The sequence below is a fragment of the Argopecten irradians genome, chromosome 5, assembly GCF_041381155.1.
Source record: "Argopecten irradians isolate NY chromosome 5, Ai_NY, whole genome shotgun sequence".
Taxonomy (NCBI): Eukaryota; Metazoa; Mollusca; class Bivalvia; order Pectinida; family Pectinidae; genus Argopecten; species Argopecten irradians.
This window is the reverse complement of record NC_091138.1, coordinates 22,846,034-22,866,892: the sequence shown is the minus strand read 5'-3', so window position 1 is coordinate 22,866,892 and position 20,859 is coordinate 22,846,034. Positions and strand designations below refer to the sequence as shown.

Genomic DNA, 20,859 nt, shown 5'->3' with positions numbered 1-20,859 from the left:
CAAAATTTGTGAAAAAAGATGGCAGGGGAAAGTAAGTTGGTTTCAGTATATATAATTATATTCTTATTATAATAAATATATGTATGCACAATAAAAACATTTTATTATTTATTATTTGAGTAACAAATTGCTAAGTCGTAATATGAAGAATAATAAATCTCTATTAAAGTTGCCTTAAAATTATAAACACAGATTTTTATTCAATGTTAGAATATACATTAAGGAACACAATTGTTTTGTTCTTGAGCTAAAATTTATATTATATTTGCAGAATATGAGATAATAGTTGTAATATATGTAGTCAGTTTATTACTACATGACCCCATTGTAACATATGATATTATAGAAGTGAGGGGGAGCTGATAAAAGAATCATATGTACATGAATTATACAATATAGTAACACATCCAATTGATATTTAAAACTCTGAATTGTCATGGGCATATTTGAACAGAAAATCTGACATGGTGACATTTTGGCTATAGAGATAGCTGTATAGGTTTTAGGTACCATATGTTTGTTTTATTGGTATTCTGTTTGATTAGATCTATTGTTATTTATATGAAAGGGTTTAAGATTTGTTGTACAGGTTTGTGTATAGCTATCTATATCTATACATGATATTATAGGATTACATGATATTATAGGATTATTTTAAAAGATCCTCCTAAGTTCCATATATAGACAAATAAACTTGAATCACAATAAAAATAAATTAATCTTAGTTTTACCCTACCTATATTGCAAAGAGACATTTTTGCAAGAAACAATCTGTATAATTCGAAAGCACACACATGCACTTCAAAAACATTCTGATCTCTGTTTGGTTTATTAGTTTAACGTCCTATTAATAGCCAGGGTCATGTAAGGTTTGTTGGTGGAGGAAAGCGGGATAACCAGTGATCTGTACCTGGCAACTGTCCCATATTGGATTCAAACTCACGACCCAGAGGTGGTAGGCTTGTGGTAATATGTCGAGTCATCTTAATCACTCGACCACCGTGTCCGCATTCTGATCTCAGAGCTGGAAAACCATCCTTATATGACTTTTTAATGCAGTAATCCTTTATCTGTGTATGTCTTCAAATGAGTTTGTTTTACTATAATTACTTCCAAGTCAATATAATGTTTAATTTGCATTACATTCTGGGACTACCTGAGGTGTGTGATTTAAGAAACGTTTACATGGGAACATATTAAATTATATATTTTTTGCAAAATCTGAAGTTTTTGATCATGAACAGGAAATTGAAGAAGCTGTGAAATTAGGTCCATTTTCCAGTTTTGTGATGGTCACATTTACGAGTTGTCAGTGTAAAAGGACCTCACACTGTCCGTAAATTCCCTCATTTTGTCAGGAAACTGGGAAGGAGATATCGAACACACGTAATTAAATGAACGTAAAGGAAATAGAATATCGGCTTTATTGCTAGTGAATCCTTTAAAGGGTAATCCAGAATTAATTGTGTACAGCTGTCGTGGAAATCGATACTGGGAAATAGATGATGTCATCTAATCCAATGTTGGTCTAAGAACAGTAATGGATAGAGAGCTAAATTTGGTGATTATCAGACAGTTTAATGTCATGTATATTTATCTTTTTTATATAGAAAAGAAAACTCCACACATCCTATAGCTCTTTCCCCATGTCTTGATGGAATAGCTTGAAACGATAGACTATTTCACTAAAATTCTAGGAATTGGATCTGTACACTATAAATTATGAATTGTACACATATACTATAGACCTGTACACTATAAATCTGGGATGTACACCTAGACTGTAGACCTGCCAGTGTTTTTCCTGGGCATTTTGGGAAATTGCCACCTGGTGAAAATTGAGAAATTTTGTGCGATGAAAGTATGAAATGAAAAATTTTAACAGTGTTTATGGAAATTTTGGAAAAAGTAGAAATAAACAATTATCCTTCTCTTAGGTTCTCTAAGAATCAAGTGTAAGAATGTATACTAAAATACGACGTTCAGATTTGGGATTTCCAGAATGTTTTTGTTTTGTCACACAAAATAGGCGTCAACTCACTGATTTGGGAAATTTAGACATAGATTTGGGAAAAAATATCAAGAAATACAATTGGGAATGGGGCCTTATTTCGGCCCAAAATATATATAGACAGGAAAATCACTGCCTGCACACTATAAATCTAGGGTTGTACACCTAGACTATAGACCTGTACACTATAAATTATGAATTGCACGCATATACTATAGACCTGTACACTATAAATCTGGGATGTACACCTAGACTATAGACATGTACACTATAAATCTGGGATATACTCCTAGACTATAGACCTGTACACTATAAATCTAGGGTTGTACACCTAGACTACAGACCTGTACACTATAAATCTAGGGATGTACACCTAGACTATAGACCTGTACACTATAAATCTAGGGATGTACACCTAGACTATAGACCTGTACACTATAAATCTAGGGATGTACACCTAGACTATAGACCTGTACACTATAAATCTAGGGATGTACACCTAGACTATAGACCTTTACACTATAAATCTAGGGATGTATACCTAGACTACAGACCTGTACACTAAAAATCTGGGATGTACACCTAGACTATAGACCTGTACGCAATAAATATAGGGATGTACACCTAGACTATAGACCTGTACGCTATAAATCTAGGGATGTATACCTAGACTATAGACATGTAAACTATAAATCTAGGGATGTATACCTACACTATAGACCTGTACACTATAAATCTAGGGATGTACACCTAGACTATAGACCTGTACACTATAAATATAGGGATGTACACCTAGACTACAGACCTGTACACTAAAGAAATAGGATTATACACCTAGAATACAGACCTGTACACTATAAATCTAGGGTTGTACACCTAGACTATAGACCTGTACACTATAAATCTAGGGTTGTACACCTAGACTATAGACCTGTACACTATAAATCTAGGGATGTACACCTAGACTACAGACCTGTACACTATAAATCTAGGGATGTACACCTAGACTATAGACCTGTACACTATAAATCTAGGGATGTACACCTAGACTACAGACCTGTACACTATAAATATAGGATTGTACACCTAGAATACAGACCTGCACACTATAAATCTAGGGTTGTACACCTAGACTATAGACCTGTACACTATAAAATACTAGGGTTGTACACCTAGACTATAGACCTGTACACTATAAATCTAGGGAAGTACACCTAGACTATAGACATATACACTATAAATCTAGGGTTGTACACCTAGACTACAGACATGTACACTATAAATCTAGGGATGTACACCTAGACTATAGACATGTAGCTATAAATCTAGGGTTGTACACCTAGACTATAGACCTGTACACTATAAATCTAGGGTTGTACACCTAGACTACAGACCTGTACACTATAAATCTAGGGATGTACACCTAGACTATAGACCTGTACACTATAAATCTAGGGATGTACACCTAGACTATAGACCTGTACACTATAAATCTGGGATATACACCTAGACTATAGACCTGTACACTATAAATCTAGGGCTGTACACCTAGACTACAGACCTGTACACTATAAATCTAGGGATGTACACCTAGACTATAGACCTGTACACTATAAATCTAGGGATGTACACCTAGACTATAGACCTGTACACTATAAATCTAGGGATGTACACCTAGACTATAGACCTGTACACTATAAATCTAGGGATGTACACCTAGACTATAGACATGTACACTATAAATCTAGGGATGTATACCTAGACTACAGACCTGTACACTAATAATCTGGGATGTACACCTAGACTATAGACCTGTATGCAATAAATATAGGGATGTACACCTAGACTATAGACCTGTACGCTATAAATCTAGGGATGTATACCTAGACTATAGACATGTAAACTATAAATCTAGGGATGTATACCTACACTATAGACCTGTACACTATAAATCTAGGGATGTACACCTAGACTATAGACCTGTACACTATAAATATAGGATTGTACACCTACAATACAGACCTGTACACTATAAATCTAGGGATGTACACCTAGACTATAGACCTGTACACTATAAATATAGGGATGTACACCTAGACTACAGACCTGTACACTAAAGAAATAGGATTATACACCTAGAATACAGACCTGTACACTATAAATCTAGGGTTGTACACCTAGACTATAGACCTGTACACTATAAATCTAGGGTTGTACACCTAGACTATAGACTTGTACACTATAAATCTAGGGATGTACACCTAGACTACAGACCTGTACACTATAAATCTAGGGATGTACACCTAGACTATAGACCTGTACACTATAAATCTAGGGATGTACACCTAGACTACAGACCTGTACACTATAAATATAGGATTGTACACCTAGAATACAGACCTGCACACTATAAATCTAGGGTTGTACACCTAGACTATAGACCTGTACACTATAAATCTAGGGTTGTACACCTAGACTATAGACCTGTACACTATAAATCTAGGGTTGTACACCTAGACTATAGACATATTCACTATAAATCTAGGGATGTACACCTAGACTACAGACATGTACACTATAAATCTAGGGATGTACACCTAGACTATAGACATGTAGCTATAAATCTAGGGTTGTACACCTAGACAATAGACCTGTGCACTATAAATCTAGGAATGTACACCTAGACTATAGACATATACACTATAAATCTAGGGTTGTACACCTAGACTACAGACCTGTACACTATAAATCTAGGGTTGTACACCTAGACTACAGACCTGTACACTATAATTCTAGGGTTGTACACCTAGACTACAGACCTGTACACTATAAATCTAGGGATGTACACCTAGACTATAGACCTGTACACTATAAATCTAGGGATGTACACCTAGACTATAGACTTGTATACTATAAATCAAGGGTGGTACATGTAGACTACAGACCTGTACACTATAAATCTAGGGATGTACACCTAGACTACAGACCTGTACACTATAAATCTATGGATGTACACCTAGACTATAGACCTGTACACTATAAATCTAGGGAAGTACACCTAGACTATAGACATATGCACTATAAATCTAGGGTTGTACACCTAGACTACAGACATGTACACTATAAATCTAGGGTTGTACACCAAGACTACAGACCTGTACACTATAAATCTAGGGTTGTACACCTAGACTATAGACCTGTACACTATAAATCTAGGGTTGTACACCAAGACTACAGACCTGTACACTATAAATCTAGGGATGTACACCTAGACTATAGACCTGTATACTATAAAACTAGGGATGTACACCTAGACTATAGACCTGTATACTATAAAACTAGGGATGTACACCTAGACTATAGACTTGTATACTATAAATCAAGGGTGGTACATGTAGACTATAGACCTGTATACTATAAATCTAGGGATGTACACCGACCTGTATACTATAAATCTAGGGTTGTACACGTAGACTATAGACCTGTATACTATAAATCAAGGGTGGTACGCTTAGACTACACTAGAAATCTAGGATTTAAAAAAAATCTGAACACTAACATATATCAAGCTAAGTATTGTAAATTTCAATTTATAGATCTATTTCCTATATAGACATAGGATTTTTTTCATCTTATTATTGAAATGTAAGCTGTAATTTAGGTAATATAGATTTGTCTAAGATATATAACTGTTACTCAATAGTACATACAGTATTGAGTTAAGTGTTACTATCACAAAAACATTGGTGATGTATGAGACAGGATATTGAAACTAGCCTACATGTATCTGTCTGTCAATTGATGTATTGCTTGTCTCCTCAGTGCAGACAGTCAAAATTAAAATTCTAAGAAGGCGTACATATGTAGTTGGAACACTGGGAAGCACTTTGCATTAATTATGACCTGTTGGCTGTTCGTTTCACGGAATAGATAAATTTAAGATGACCCAGGATATTGTTAAATCTTTCCTTTCTTATGTTATATGTCTATGTTGAATGTCAGTGTTTGAGTCAGTAATTTGTTGTCTATCAAACTTGACAGCATTTAATTATAAACGATAGATGTACTTTGTCAAAATGAAAATTTGTATAGATTGGTAAGTTAATGTCAAATTGAGAAGTTATTGATCGTAAAATCTTACTTGGAAATTATTAATATGATTGTTATAATTGATGTGATTGATCTTGTCTTGTTGTCTGGGAAGTGTGGAGGTAGTGAAGAAGGATCTGAAATTGTATTGTGGTTAAATTTTGCTAGTGGTTTATTTTTGCTATATTCACGTTTTCACTGAAATCCACAAATTCTAAACACTAGTGAAACATTCAGAAATTTATTGATGTACCTTTGATCGATATTTAACCTCTGTGAATATATTAAATATATAGTGTTTATGTATTAAAAAACCATGAAATATTGACCCCGCAAATTTATAGCTGGTATATAAAAACCATGAAATACGTACTGACCCTGCAAATTTATAGCGTTATATAGTAGATGGATGTGACTCTGAATTCTTTTTAATAATTATAGACTCTTCATTTAATTTAAAATTTACCAGTATTATTACAGTATTGATAAAAAAACTGCAGTAATAGCAGCTACGCTGCTCCATGATATCATATATTGGTGTAGATTTGTGTCATCATGGGAAATTATTAGATTTTATTCTAATCGCCTTTTGTCCGTCGTCGTGCGTCATGCGTCGTCCGTCTTATGTCCGTAAACAATTTACATTTTCGACTTCTTCTCCAAAACTGCCAAAGCAATCTCTATGAAAGTTTGCACAAACCTTCTAAGGCATAAGGCCAATCAAAATTGTGAATTATATGGTCCCAACCCCCCAGAGGGCTATGGGAGGGGCCAAAAGGGGTAAAATTGACTAAAATTTCAAAAATCTTCTTCTCCACTCACAGATGTGGTGGAATCAAATACTCTTCATAGATAGAAAGGTCTTAAGGCCCTTTACAAAAATTGTGAATTATATGACCTTGGGGTCTCTCGTTTCCCCTGGGGAGGGGGTTACTTTTACTATAGTTATATAGGAAAAACACATTTATGAGCATTATTTGGTTATTTGTTGTAGGAAATGAGTCAAATATTGTCAGAATTATCTGTATAAGATGGTCATTGAATCCTATTAACAAATTTTCCATGACTGACCCCCAGGGGCCTTATTAGGGGCGGGGCCAAAATAGGTCAAATAGACTAAAACTTCAAAAATCATCTTCTGAAATTATGGAAATGGTAGAATCAAATACTCTTCATAGATTGAAAGGTCTTAGGGTCCTTTACAAAAATTGTGAATTATATGACCCTGGGGTCTCAGGTTTCCCCCTGGGGAGGGGGTTAAGTTTACTATAATTATGTAGGAAAAACACATTTATGAGCATTTGTTGCTTGATTTTCATATCAAATAAGTCAAACTGGGTTAGAATTATTAGCCTGAAATAGCATTTTAACAGCATATCCATATTGGTCCTGGCCGACTCCCAGGGGCCAGAGGGGCGGGGCCAAAAGGGGTCAAAATGGTTAAAATTTCAAAAATCTTCTTCTCAATTCACAGACTTGATGGAACCAGATATTCTTCATAGATTGGAAGGTCTTAAGGCCATCTACAAAAATTGTGAATTATATGACCCTGGGGTCTCAGGTTTCCCCCTGGGGAGAGGGATAAGTTTACTATAGTATATATAGGGAAAACACCTTTATGAACATTATTTGCTTAGTTTTCATAGAAAATTAGTCAAACTGGGTTAGAATTATTAGCCTGAGATAGCATTTTAACATCATATCCATATTGGTCCTGGCCGTTCCCCAGGGGCCAGAGGGGTGGGGCCAAAAGGGGTCAAAATGGATAACATTTCAAAAATCTTTCTCCTGAATTCGCAGATTTGATGGAACCAAAAACTCTTCATAGATTAAAAAGTCTAATTTATAAAATAACTGACTGACTTCAAGGGCCTGATGGGCCAATATATATTGTTGTAATATATATGTCTTTGTTTCATTCTGTATCTGAACTCAGGTGACCGTTAGTTAAGGCCCATGGGCCTCTTGTTTATATGAAAGTTTAGGAAAAGATACTGGTCCTGGACCCATGTTTCATAGAATTTCTTAACTTGATGGACTTTTTTAACTTAAACTTCCTCAAAGAAAAGCATTGCAAAAGTTCAGGAAAAAATATTAAGTTTAGGAGCCTTTCTAAATATGTAATGCTTTGCTATGGAGAATTTAAAGTTAAGGAATTTAAGTAATGTTTGTGAAATTAGGCCCTGGGATACTAGGATAAAGGTACAGGTCCTGGGATACAAGCCAATCTTAAATCAACTGTGAATCCATGTAATTACATAACATTCAAATACATACATTGAATTATAACTAGGTCAACTACTCTATTAAAATGTCTGAAATTTTGTTTATAGGCTTGCAGCGGACATGCATTCCCACAGTAATAGAGTATTAAAAAATCCCGAACAATATCTTGGAAATCCTGTGAATGCCTACCTCCTTATTAAAGGATTTACAATCGACTGGGACAGAGACATTACTGGAGAATTAGCTCCAATAAAGCCAGGTAAGGGAGGTAGCTCCTATCATATCACTAATGTTAATTATGGAAAAAGGAAGTTATTCTAATCAAATGGTAAGATTTGATTAAAGACAAAGGAGAAAAATATTTATTGTTTGAAGTAATAAGTATCCTACAGCCATACATTTGTAAGGATCTTGTGTTACCTGGAAAATACATTGATATTACTTATTGGACCCAAACAGATTTAGAAGAGCGGATTCAAGACCTAAAGGAGAGTCTGCCATCCTACGAGGACCTTAATGGTGCTGTGGTGGCTCTTCTGAGACTTCAGGATACTTACAAACTAGACACCGACCGCATAGCCGGGGGCGACCTCCAGGGCTTACCATCCGTCTCTTTGACAGGTAAGCTGTGATAATCTTAGTCGGGTGATAATTACATAGTTACCTTATTCTAAGCATTTGATATTTCATACTTAGCTTTTGGGAAAAAATAATCCACTTTTTACAGTCTGTGAAGTAGATACATCTTGAACCTTATGAAAAAATTTTGCTGATCAGCACTCACCAAGCTTTGTGCTGACCAGTCAGGTATTGAATACCTGACTACTTGACTGGTTTATGTAAGATTCTATTTAATCAATGGAGTAGAATTCTCAAGCTGAATATAGAGTCCTTGGTAATCCTTAAGCTTACAATTAGCATTTTATTTACAATCTTAATTCTTAGACTAAGATTCCCTGTCTCACTGTCAAGGGGTAAAAGTATCTGTTATTGGAGAATCCTATTTGGGAGAAATGTTAATAAAAATGAAAGAAAAGAGATAAATGGGATGTGAATTGATGTAGAGGAAATAAACATTTTACTCTAAATATACTTGTTTCAGGGTACTCAAATTTATGGCCAAATTTAAAACTAAAATATTCAATGTTTAATTATTGTGTTTACAGTAGGCTAAACCTATGACAAATGATTTGTCTTCCTGCATGTCTGCATGCTATAGGCTGCCCCCTCTTTGATTGGAATGTCAGGAATGATGGAGGATTTGTATGTTATTTACAGAATGGCTTTCCTGCCTCAGCATGTTGTATACTAGAACATAGAATTGTTAAACCTTACATGACATTTTGATATATGTAAGATCTAGGAATATCAGCTATGACCTATCTAGGAATATCAGCTATGACCTATCTAGGAATATCAGCTATGACCTATCTAGGAATATCAGCTATGACCTATCTAGGAATATCAGCTATGACCTATCTAGGAATATCAGCTTTGACCTATCTAGGAATATCAGCTATGACCTATCTAGGAATATCAGCTATGACCTATCTAGGAATATCAGCTATGACCTATCTAGGAATATCAGCTATGACCTATCTAGGAATATCAGCTATGACCTATCTAGGAATATCAGCTATGACCTATCTAGGAATATCAGCTATGACCTATCTAGGAATATCTATCTAGGAATATCAGCTATGACCTATCTAGGAATATCAGCTTTGACCTATCTAGGAATATCAGCTATGACCTATCTAGGAATATCAGCTTTGATCTATCTAGGAATATCAGCTATGACCTATCTAGGAATATCAGCTATGACCTATCTAGGAATTATCTAGGAATATCAGCTTTGACCTATCTAGGAAACATCAGCTTTACTGGTTGGCATGTTCTTCATTGAAAATTAACATACATTCTAACATATACATTTGAATGTGCATGTACTTTAAAAATAATTCAAATTACATATCGTTACAAATTTATAACATGCAATTATCTTTGTATGGAAGCTTTTTTTGTGGTTACTATGGAAACTTATATTTAACAAAACAAATTTTGTTTAATACTCCAATCATGCATGTTATTTCTATCCACAAAATGATCTGTAAGTTCCAAACCACAAAAAGAGTGTACCAATGGATATTTCATGCTATATAGTTGTAGAAATTTTATTGACTGCCAGAATTAAATGCTCTCTGACCTTGAGTTTAAATATGTTGAAATGTGCAGTCAATGGACATATTGAGAATCTTAAATTTGTGACTATGTGATATGGAATTTATCAAACGAGTTCAATAATTTGATATGCCACGAACCTGTAGGAGAGTGGCATATTAAATTATTTCACGAGTTTGATAAATTTCATATCACATAGTCACGAGTGTAAGATTCTATTTATCACATAACTTTTATTAATAGAAATATAAGCAAAACTTTAAATTTCGTCTCTGTATAAAACAGTAGAAATCCGGCTCGGATGTGACATTTCCGTCAACTGAAACAATCATGCGATGTCATACAGATATTATGATGTCAAATCTATATTTGTCATCATAATAGTGTTATTACCCAAATTGATCTTACGATATTTATGACATGGCCGTATGACATGGCTGGATAGGCTAGTTATGTGATAGAAGTACTTGTCACTATTATTCCCACATATATCTTATGTTAATGTATTTGACATATTTTCATTAAGACTATATGGCTTTATTTCATTTAAAACTTACTTTGATAAAGAGAAAAATGGCAACTCAGTGTGTGAAAAAACTCTTAATTTCACAAAATTTAGGCAACAAACATTTATGAAAATGTCATAGCAAAAGGTAATTAATATTCCTTCACTTATTGTATGTAAAATTTTATTTAAAAAAAACAACTATGGAGGAAGCGAAAATAAGTCTGATTGCATGAACTGTATAATGAATGATAGTGATAAATACTGATGTCCCTTGGCTATAGCTAGAACACTAACTGATGTCTAACTGCATGATACTGGGTTGTAGCTGACGACTGCTTTGAGTTAGGCCGTGTAGCGTATCACGACCTTGACTATTACCATACATCACTTTGGATGGAAGTGGCCCTCAATAAACTGGACAAAGAAGTCAACAAAACGGTCCACCGTAAAGACATCCTGGACTATCTCTCCTTCTCTGTGTACAAAGTAAGTATCTCGTCATATAACAAAGTCATGGGGAGGTTGACAGGTGAGTTTATTGGGGATTTTAGATAAATGCAGACTTTGCATGTCACTACTGCATGGCAACCTTAGGGGGATAAAGTCTACCTCTACCAGTTATTTCCACAAGCTTGCTTTATCAACAAATTGACTACTGGTACATCAATTTTGGTTACCTTGTATTACATAAGAATGGTATACACAATTGACTTGAGCTGTCAATGGTACCCATGATGCAGTAGTGTTGACCCCTGGGTTTGACCCCTCACTTGGCATAACAGCATGAGCCAGTCCCCCTTATGCCTTCGGTAATGAGCCAGGAGTGTGACCTCTTTGTAGTCATAAACAGCATGCGTGAGACCATGTCACTGTGTCATAGTAACTGATAGTACCCACTACCCATGGTGCATCAGTAGCTGGTCAAAGGATGACCACTGCTAGATCTAACAGCATGAAACAGACCGCACATCCGATCCAGTAGTTACTGGCGATACCCATAATGCAACAGTAGCTGGTCATTGTGATTAAATGACCAATGTGAGTGATTTAACAGCATGAGACAGTCCATGTGAATGCACCACCTAAAGTAGTTGATGGTACCATGCATCCTCTGTCGCTGTCTACCATTATGACTGACCAAACAGCATGTGTCGACGGTGTCATTGCTTCCCATAGTAACTGGCGGTACCCATGATGCATTAGTAGCTGACTACCATTGTGACTGTCCTAAAAGCATGTACCAGACCGCGATGTCCATAGTAACTGATGGTACTGTTACAGCGGAGGAGTGCTTCACAATCGGCAGACTAGCCTACACGATCAGGGACTACTACCATACCTCACTATGGATGCAGACTTCACTGAATAAGGAGACACGAGAGATAAACAAAACAGCAGAACGTGTAGACATCCTTGACTATCTCTCCTACTCCAATTTGATGGTATGGAATTCACATGGATATTGTTCAAAATGCTTCCATTTTCTCACCTTGATCTCAATTTAATGGGTGAAAGAAACAAGGAACCAATACTATTGGGAGGTGCCTCTATTCTGCCTTAATATTACAGCTATTCTTACCATACTTCTTCTCTGGAAGTTTACGCTGTTTCACTGTTTCTGTAAAAGGGTTTAATTGCTAACAAGAATGATTAATACCTAGTTTGTCAAACTTTGTAGTAAGTGCCAAATCCTGATGGTTGAAACAAAATTACAAGGGAATATTGGTAACTGCATCGTACAGTGGTAAAAGTATAAGTGCCATATATAACGCCAGGTTTGTGGTTTAGATATCTTCAATCAGTCATAGTTTGTTCACATAAAAAAAATCAGAAACATATTATTGCACATTGGTATCGAAACATGTCCAACCTTTATCATATTTTTGTGTGTGTTGTATATGTATTAAAGATGCTTCACCGCTGACAAATGGTAGCAGGAGCAAACAATTTAGTATTTTTCTTCAGTTACAAAAGTTAATTACTTCACACCATTACCACCATTGAAAAGTTTCAGCTTCTAATTTTACTTCAAGTTAAAAATAAGTATTCTCACCTAGCTGGCCATGTTAGATAGAGTTGTACCATGAAAGACAGCTGTGTAAGATTATAAGACTCTTTCATATGTGGATATGACGGATAGGGATATTCTACCCAAGGGTCACAAAATGTAGTAAAACCCGAGGCTTGCCGAGGGTTTTGCAACATTTTGTGATCCCGAGGGTAGAATATCCCTATCCTTCATATCCACATATGAAAGAGTATTTTTCTTTCATACCTCGACGTTTTATTGCAATTTTACAACTATAATATATCCCGCCATTTTGAAATAAATTCGAAGAAATCCATGTCTGAAAGTCAATTTTTCATAAAATTACGTGATGTTATCAACAAAAATTCCGTTGTTTGCATCTATTATAGTAAAACCAGTCAAGTTTGTGAAAAAAATGTTAAAATTTTAATGAGGAAACAGAAATTTTGTTGACGCCGTGACGTCACGAGGCTTTATAGCATGGGTATAGCCATGCAATACAGCCTCAGGTGGCATGAGTGTATTGACCAGCCAGTACTACACCCGGCAAGCCTCGGTTCTGACCAAGAATTCTGTACCCTCGGGTGGAATAGCTCTATCATACATATATACATATGGGACAAGGAAGTAATTCCAACCATGTGGACAAAACAAAATACATATGAAAGAGTCATATATTGATTGCGCATGCACTAAAGGCGAATTAAATTATTTCATGTTATTTTTTGTATTAATTAAGCATACAATGTATATATACATGTACACGATTAAACATCAATTATTGTTCAAATGATGCATATCATTTATACTCAACGGTGGAGCATCTTTGACTTAATGGTTAGATAGAGCTGGCAACCAGAGGCAATTATAGATAAGATTCTCACATTGTATCTTCTTTTGCCTACTTGACAGGAAGGGAATGTGAATTATGCCCTTACATTGACGGAGGAGCTTCTCACCTTAGGTAAGGATCTTGTTATAATGACCACGCTCTAGGAGCATTGAAACAATCTAGGAATTAAGTGTAGAAGTAGGGCCAATCAAATATAATATAGCATTTTATAACACCATTTTTGATTGGCTAAGTCTAAACTTAAGATAGTTTTAGACTTAAGACTGTTTCTTGATCTTGGGGCCAGGTATCAGTGTATGTTTATTTTGAAAGTAAAAATGTTTTAAAAATGAAACCTCAGTCTTAAGTGGTCAAAATAGCATTTAAAACAATAGTTCACTTGATTACCTGTGAAATCATATAATAATGACCTAGACATTTACCATACACACTGTAATGTTTATTAGAAGCTTTATCTATATAATCTGATGTTCATTAGATGTGAATGTTTTTAAAATAAAAAACAATTTCAGTATACATTTTACCTATATTGTAGCCCCTGATAATACAAGGGCCCAGAATAACAAACGTTACTACAAGAAAATGATAAATGATCGAGCAGCTGAGGCAAAGAGAGTCTCGAGTCAGCGAGGTGAGACTGGTGAGGACATTGTTGAGGAAAAGGAGGAGGAGGTCGAGGTCAAACACGAACGAAAACTTGATGATTACCGCAAGTCTGAGGAGTTTGCTACCTACGAAAAGCTCTGTAGAGGAGAAGAAACACATGTGAGTAAACATTACAGGAGAGTTTTAGGCTCAGACTGTAGGTTGATGATTTTTCCTGGTAATCTCTGACTTTTTTTTCAAGTTTCCTTCCATACAAAGACCCCTTGTTGGGTTTTATTGAGGCCAGCAAGCTTGATTTATATATACATTGTACATGTACTTACAATTAGCTGTCAAAACATGCTTCATAATATTGTTGCAAAATATACAAAAAAAAATTTCCCAAAAAACCTGGCTTGTCCTTAAATGATACAAGCTGTTAAAAGAAAATGAAACAAAATAAAGCATACAGTTTATCTTTGCTTTTAGATAATAACATTATATTCAATTTAACTTTCTTAAATACTTACTGTTGTTTGTTTTTACAGGTATATAAACACAAACACAGGTTGGTTTGTCGTCATTTTACCAACAACATGCATCCACTACTAGTCCTGTGTCCCATGAGACTTGAGGAGATCTATCTGGATCCGTATCTCATATTTTTCCATCAAGCCCTCTCGGAATATGAAATGTCTGTTATAAAGGACCTTGCCACCCCTAGAGTGAGTATCCTTAGTAACACAGCCTTTGATTGGTCACTATCGTCTTTGTGTCGGTAGAATGAGAGCCGATTGGTCCTATACTTTGTCATCATTATTTATCTCCCACAACCACCCTCCACAACAAAGTCAGGGGTATACTGGATTTATCCCCCCAACCACCCTCCACAACAAAGTCAGGGTGTATACTGGATTTATCCCCCTAACCACCCTCCACAACAAAGTCAGGGTGTATACTGGATTTACCCCACAACCACCCTCCACAACAAAGTCAGGGTGTATACTGGATTTATTCCCCCAACCACCCTCCACAACAAAGTCAGGGGTATACTGGATTTATCCCCCCAACCACCCTCCAAAACAAAGTCAGGGGTATACTGGATTTATCCCCCCAACCACCCTCCACAACAAAGCCAGGGTGTATACTGGATTTATCCCCACAACCACCCTCCACAACAAAGTCAGGGGGTATACTGGATTTATCCCCCCAACCACCCTCCACAACAAAGCCAGGGTGTATACTGGATTTATCCCCACAACCACCCTCCACAACAAAGCCAGGGTGTATACTGGATTTATTCCCCCAACCACCCTCCACAACAAAGTCAGGGGTATACTGGATTTATCTCCCCTAACCACCCTCCACAACAAAGTCAGGGTGTATACTGGATTTATCCCCCAACCACCCTCCACAACAAAGCCAAGGTGTATACTGGATTTATCCCCCCAACCACCCTCCACAATAAAGTCAGGGGGTATACTGGATTTATCCCCACAACTGCCCTCAACACCATGCAAAGTCAGAGGGTATACTGGATTTATCCCCACAACCACCCTCCACAACAAAGTCAGGGGGTATACTGGATTTATCTCCCACAACCACCCTCCACAACAAAGTCAGGGGGTATACTGGATTTATCTCCCACAACCACCCTCCACAACAAAGTCAGGGGGTATACTGGATTTATCTCCCACAACCACCCTCCACAACAAAGTCAGGGGTATACTGAATTTATCCCCACAACCACCCTCCACAACAAAGTCAGGGTGTATACGTGTACTGGATTTATCCCCCCAACCACCCTCCAAAACAAAAGCCAGGAGGTATACTGGATTTATCCCCCCTACCACCCTCCACAACAAAGCCAGGGGGTATACTGGATTTATCCACCCAACCACTCTCCACAACAAAGCCAGGGGGTATACTGGATTTGTCCCCCCAACCACCCTCCACAACAAAGTCAGGGTGTATACTGGATTTATCCCCACAACCGCCCTCAACACCATGCAAAGTCAGAGGGTATACTGGATTTATCCCCACAACCACCCTCCACAACAAAGTCAGGGGGTATACTGGATTTATCTCCCACAACCACCCTCCACAACAAAGTCAGGGGGTATACTGGATTTATCTCCCACAACCACCCTCCACAACAAAGTCAGGGGGTATACTGGATTTATCTCCCACAACCACCCTCCACAACAAAGCCATGGGGTATACTGAATTTATCCCCCCAACCACCCTCCACAACAAAGTCAGGGTGTATACGTGTACTGGATTTATCCCCCCAACCACCCTCCAAAACAAAGCCAGGAGGTATACTGGATTTATCCCCCCTACCACCCTCCACAACAAAGCCAGGGGGTATACTGGATTTATCCACCCAACCACTCTCCACAACAAAGCCAGGGGGTATACTGGATTTATCCCCCCAACCACCCTCCACAACAAAGTCAGGGTGTATACTGGATTTATCCCCCCAACCACCCTCCACACCATGGAAAGTCAGAGGGTATACTGGATTCAGGTTGTATGTCTGTAGAAACAACAATCCATCAACTTCTATTAAACTACAGGAGGTATTTCATGAAAAGTTTGTGGCAAATAATCCGTTTACAGTATAGATGTGCATAATCTGTATCAGAACAAGATACCGCCACCTTTTTCAGAGTTATGCCCCTTTGTTACAAAAGGTGCAAGTTGGCTTCCTTGACGACAGTTATAGTGTGTGACTGTTGATCTCTTTACCAACTACTGTAAGGATATTGAAGCACTAGTTCTATATTGAAAAGCCCTCAGAGATCATTTAGATGATAGTATCTTCATTTTATGAAATATCAAAAATCCCAATGTTTTCTAATATTGGATATCATTGAACATCATCTGTTGTGTACCTGGATGATTTCCTTGTAGGATGACTTGTAACTTTAGTTTATGTATTTTTTTACCAGCTGAATACAGCGACAGTTCGAAACCCTGAGACTGGAGTGATAGAAACAGCCAGTTATAGAATCAGCAAAAGGTACCTATTATCATGTTATTCTTTGTTTTTCTGATGCTAGCTTGGACGGGCCACAGTTCACAATGCAAAGACTGGGCAATTAGAAACAGCTACATACAGAATCAGTAAAAGGTAAGTATGATATGCATGGGCTTTCGGGAAGGTAAATCACCTGCTTATAATGCCACATTCTTGTGGTCTCTAATGGGACATTTCTACACAGCCTCACTTATGCATGAAGACCTTTTTCCTTTAAAGATCATTTACATAGTGACTTATACTGGTGATGGTTATGGTGATTAATACATACTGGATGATTGTGATAAGTACATACAATATCATGGTGCGTGGTACATACAGGATCTAGGTGAGTGGTATCATACAGGATCATGATGAGTGGTACATACATGATCTAGGTGAGTGGTACATACAGGAACTAGGTGAGTGGTACATACAGGATCATGGTGAGTGGTATCATACAGGATCATGGTGAGTGGTATCATACAGGATCATGGTGAGTGGTACATACAGGATCTAGGTGAGTGGTATCATACGGGATCTAGGTGAGTGGTACATACAGGATCTAGGTGAGTGGTATCATACAGAATCATGGTGAGTGGTATCATACGGGATCTAGGTGAGTGGTACATACAGGATCTAGGTGAGTGGTACATACAGGATCTAGGTGAGTGGTACATACAGGATCTAGGTGAGTGGTATCATACAGGATCATGGTGAGTGGTATCATACAGGATCATGGTGAGTGGTACATACAGGATCATGGTGAGTGGTATCATACAGGATCATGGTGAGTGGTACATACAGGATCTAGGTGAGTGGTATCATACAGGATCATGGTGAGTGGTATCATACAGGATCTAGGTGAGAGGTACATACAGGATCTAGGTGAGTGGTATCATACAGGATCATAGTGAGTGGTATCATACAGGATCATGGTGAGTGGTATCATACAGGATCTAGGTGAGTGGTTCATACAGGATCGTGATGAGTGGTTCATACAGGATCTAGGTGAGTGGTACATACATGATCTAGGTGAGTGGTATCATACAGGATCTAGGTGAGTTGTTCATACAGGATCATGGTGAGTGGTATCATACAGGATCATGATGAGTGGTACATACAGGATCTAGTTGAGTGGTACATACAGGAACTAGGTGAGTGGTACATACAGGATCTAGGTGAGTGGTATTATACAGGATCATGGTGAGTGGTATCATACGGGATCTAGGTGAGTGGTACATACAGGATCTAGGTGAGTGGTATCATACAGGATCTAGGTGAGTGGTACATACAGGATCATGGTGAGTGGTATCATACAGGATCATGGTGAGTGGTACATACAGGATCTAGGTGAGTGGTATCATACAGGATCATAGTGAGTGGTATCATACAGGATCATGGTGAGTGGTATCATACAGGATCTAGGTGAGTGGTTCATACAGGATCATGGTGAGTGGTATCATACAGGATCGTGATGAGTGGTACATACAGGATCTAGGTGAGTGGTACATACATGATCTAGGTGAGTGGTATCATACAGGATCATGGTGAGTGATATCATACAGGATCTAGGTGAGTGGTTCATACAGGATCATGGTGAGTGGTATCATACAGGATCGTGATGAGTGGTTCATACAGGATCTAGGTGAGTTGTTCATACAGGATCATGGTGAGTGGTATCATACAGGATCATGGTGAGTGGTATCATACAGGATCATGATGAGTGGTACATACAGTAACATGGTGAGTGGTACATACAGGAACTAGGTGAGTGGTACATACAGGATCTAGGTGAGTGGTATTGTACAGGATCATGGTGAGTTGTATCATACACAGGATCATGATGAGTGGTACATACAGGATCTATGTGAGTGGTATCATACAGGATCATGGTGAGTGGTATCATACAGGATCATGGTGAGTGGTACATACAGGATCTATGGTGAGTGGTACATACAGGATCATGGTGAGTGGTACATACAGGATCATGGTGAGTGGTACATACAGGATCATGGTGAGTGGTAAATACAGGAACATGGTGAGTGGTAGATACAGGATCATGGTGAGTGGTATCATACAGGATCATGGTGAGTGGTAAATACAGGAACATGGTGAGTGGTAGATACAGGATCATGGTGAGTGGTATCATACAGGATCATGGTGAGTGGTAAATACAGGAACATGGTGAGTGGTACATACAGGATCATGGTGAGTGGTACATACAGGATCATGGTGAGTGGTATCATACAGGATCATGGTGAGTGGTATCATACAGGATCATGATGAGTGGTACATACAGGATCTAGGTGAGTGGTATCATACAGGATCATGGTGAGTGGTACATACAGGATCATGGTGAGTGGTATCATACAGGATCATGGTGAGTGGTATCATACAGGATCATGGTGAGTGGTACATACAGGATCTAGGTGAGTGGTATCATACAGGATCATGGTGAGTGGTATCATACAGGATCTAGGTGAGTGGTACATACAGGATCTAGGTGAGTGGTATCATACAGGATCATGGTGAGTGGTATCATACAGGATCATGGTGAGTGGTATCATACAGGATCTAGGTGAGTGGTTCATACAGGATCATGGTGAGTGGTATCATACAGGATCTAGGTGAGTGGTACATACAGGATCTAGGTGAGTGGTATCATACAGGATCATAGGTGAGTGGTATCATACAGGATCATGGTGAGTGGTACATACAGGATCATGGTGAGTGGTATCATACAGGATCATGGTGAGTGGTACATACAGGATCTAGGTGAGTGGTATCATACAGGATCATGGTGAGTGGTATCATACAGGATCTAGGTGAGAGGTACATACAGGATCTAGGTGAGTGGTATCATACAGGATCATAGTGAGTGGTATCATACAGGATCATGGTGAGTGGTATCATACAGGATCTAGGTGAGTGGTTCATACAGGATCGTGATGAGTGGTTCATACAGGATCTAGGTGAGTGGTACATACATGATCTAGGTGAGTGGTATCATACAGGATCTAGGTGAGTTGTTCATACAGGATCATGGTGAGTGGTATCATACAGGATCATGATGAGTGGTACATACAGGATCTAGTTGAGTGGTACATACAGGAACTAGGTGAGTGGTACATACAGGATCTAGGTGAGTGGTATTATACAGGATCATGGTGAGTGGTATCATACGGGATCTAGGTGAGTGGTACATACAGGATCTAGGTGAGTGGTATCATACAGGATCTAGGTGAGTGGTACATACAGGATCATGGTGAGTGGTATCATACAGGATCATGATGAGTGGTACATACAGGATCTAGGTGAGTGGTATCATACAGGATCATGGTGAGTGGTACAT

At 37.8% G+C, this 20,859-nt stretch overlaps 1 protein-coding gene across 3 annotated transcripts in view; it reads left to right on the top strand.

The window, feature by feature from the left end:
• Positions 1–20,859, top strand: part of LOC138323251 (prolyl 4-hydroxylase subunit alpha-1-like) — a 38,813-nt gene that overhangs the window by 7,744 nt on the left and 10,210 nt on the right. Inside the window, exons 2-8 of one of the 3 annotated variants that reach the window (XM_069267688.1) lie at positions 8,434–8,585; positions 8,786–8,947; positions 11,341–11,501; positions 13,957–14,008; positions 14,433–14,662; positions 15,031–15,207; positions 17,437–17,507. In XM_069267688.1, coding sequence (XP_069123789.1) covers positions 8,434–8,585; positions 8,786–8,947; positions 11,341–11,501; positions 13,957–14,008; positions 14,433–14,662; positions 15,031–15,207; positions 17,437–17,507 — 1,005 coding nt within the window. Of the gene's footprint in view, positions 1–8,433; positions 8,586–8,785; positions 8,948–11,340; positions 11,502–12,296; positions 12,458–13,956; positions 14,009–14,432; positions 14,663–15,030; positions 15,208–17,436; positions 17,508–17,547; positions 17,619–20,859 lie in introns of all 3 variants that reach the window. The other 2 variants (XM_069267687.1, XM_069267686.1) reach the window with 2 other exon arrangements.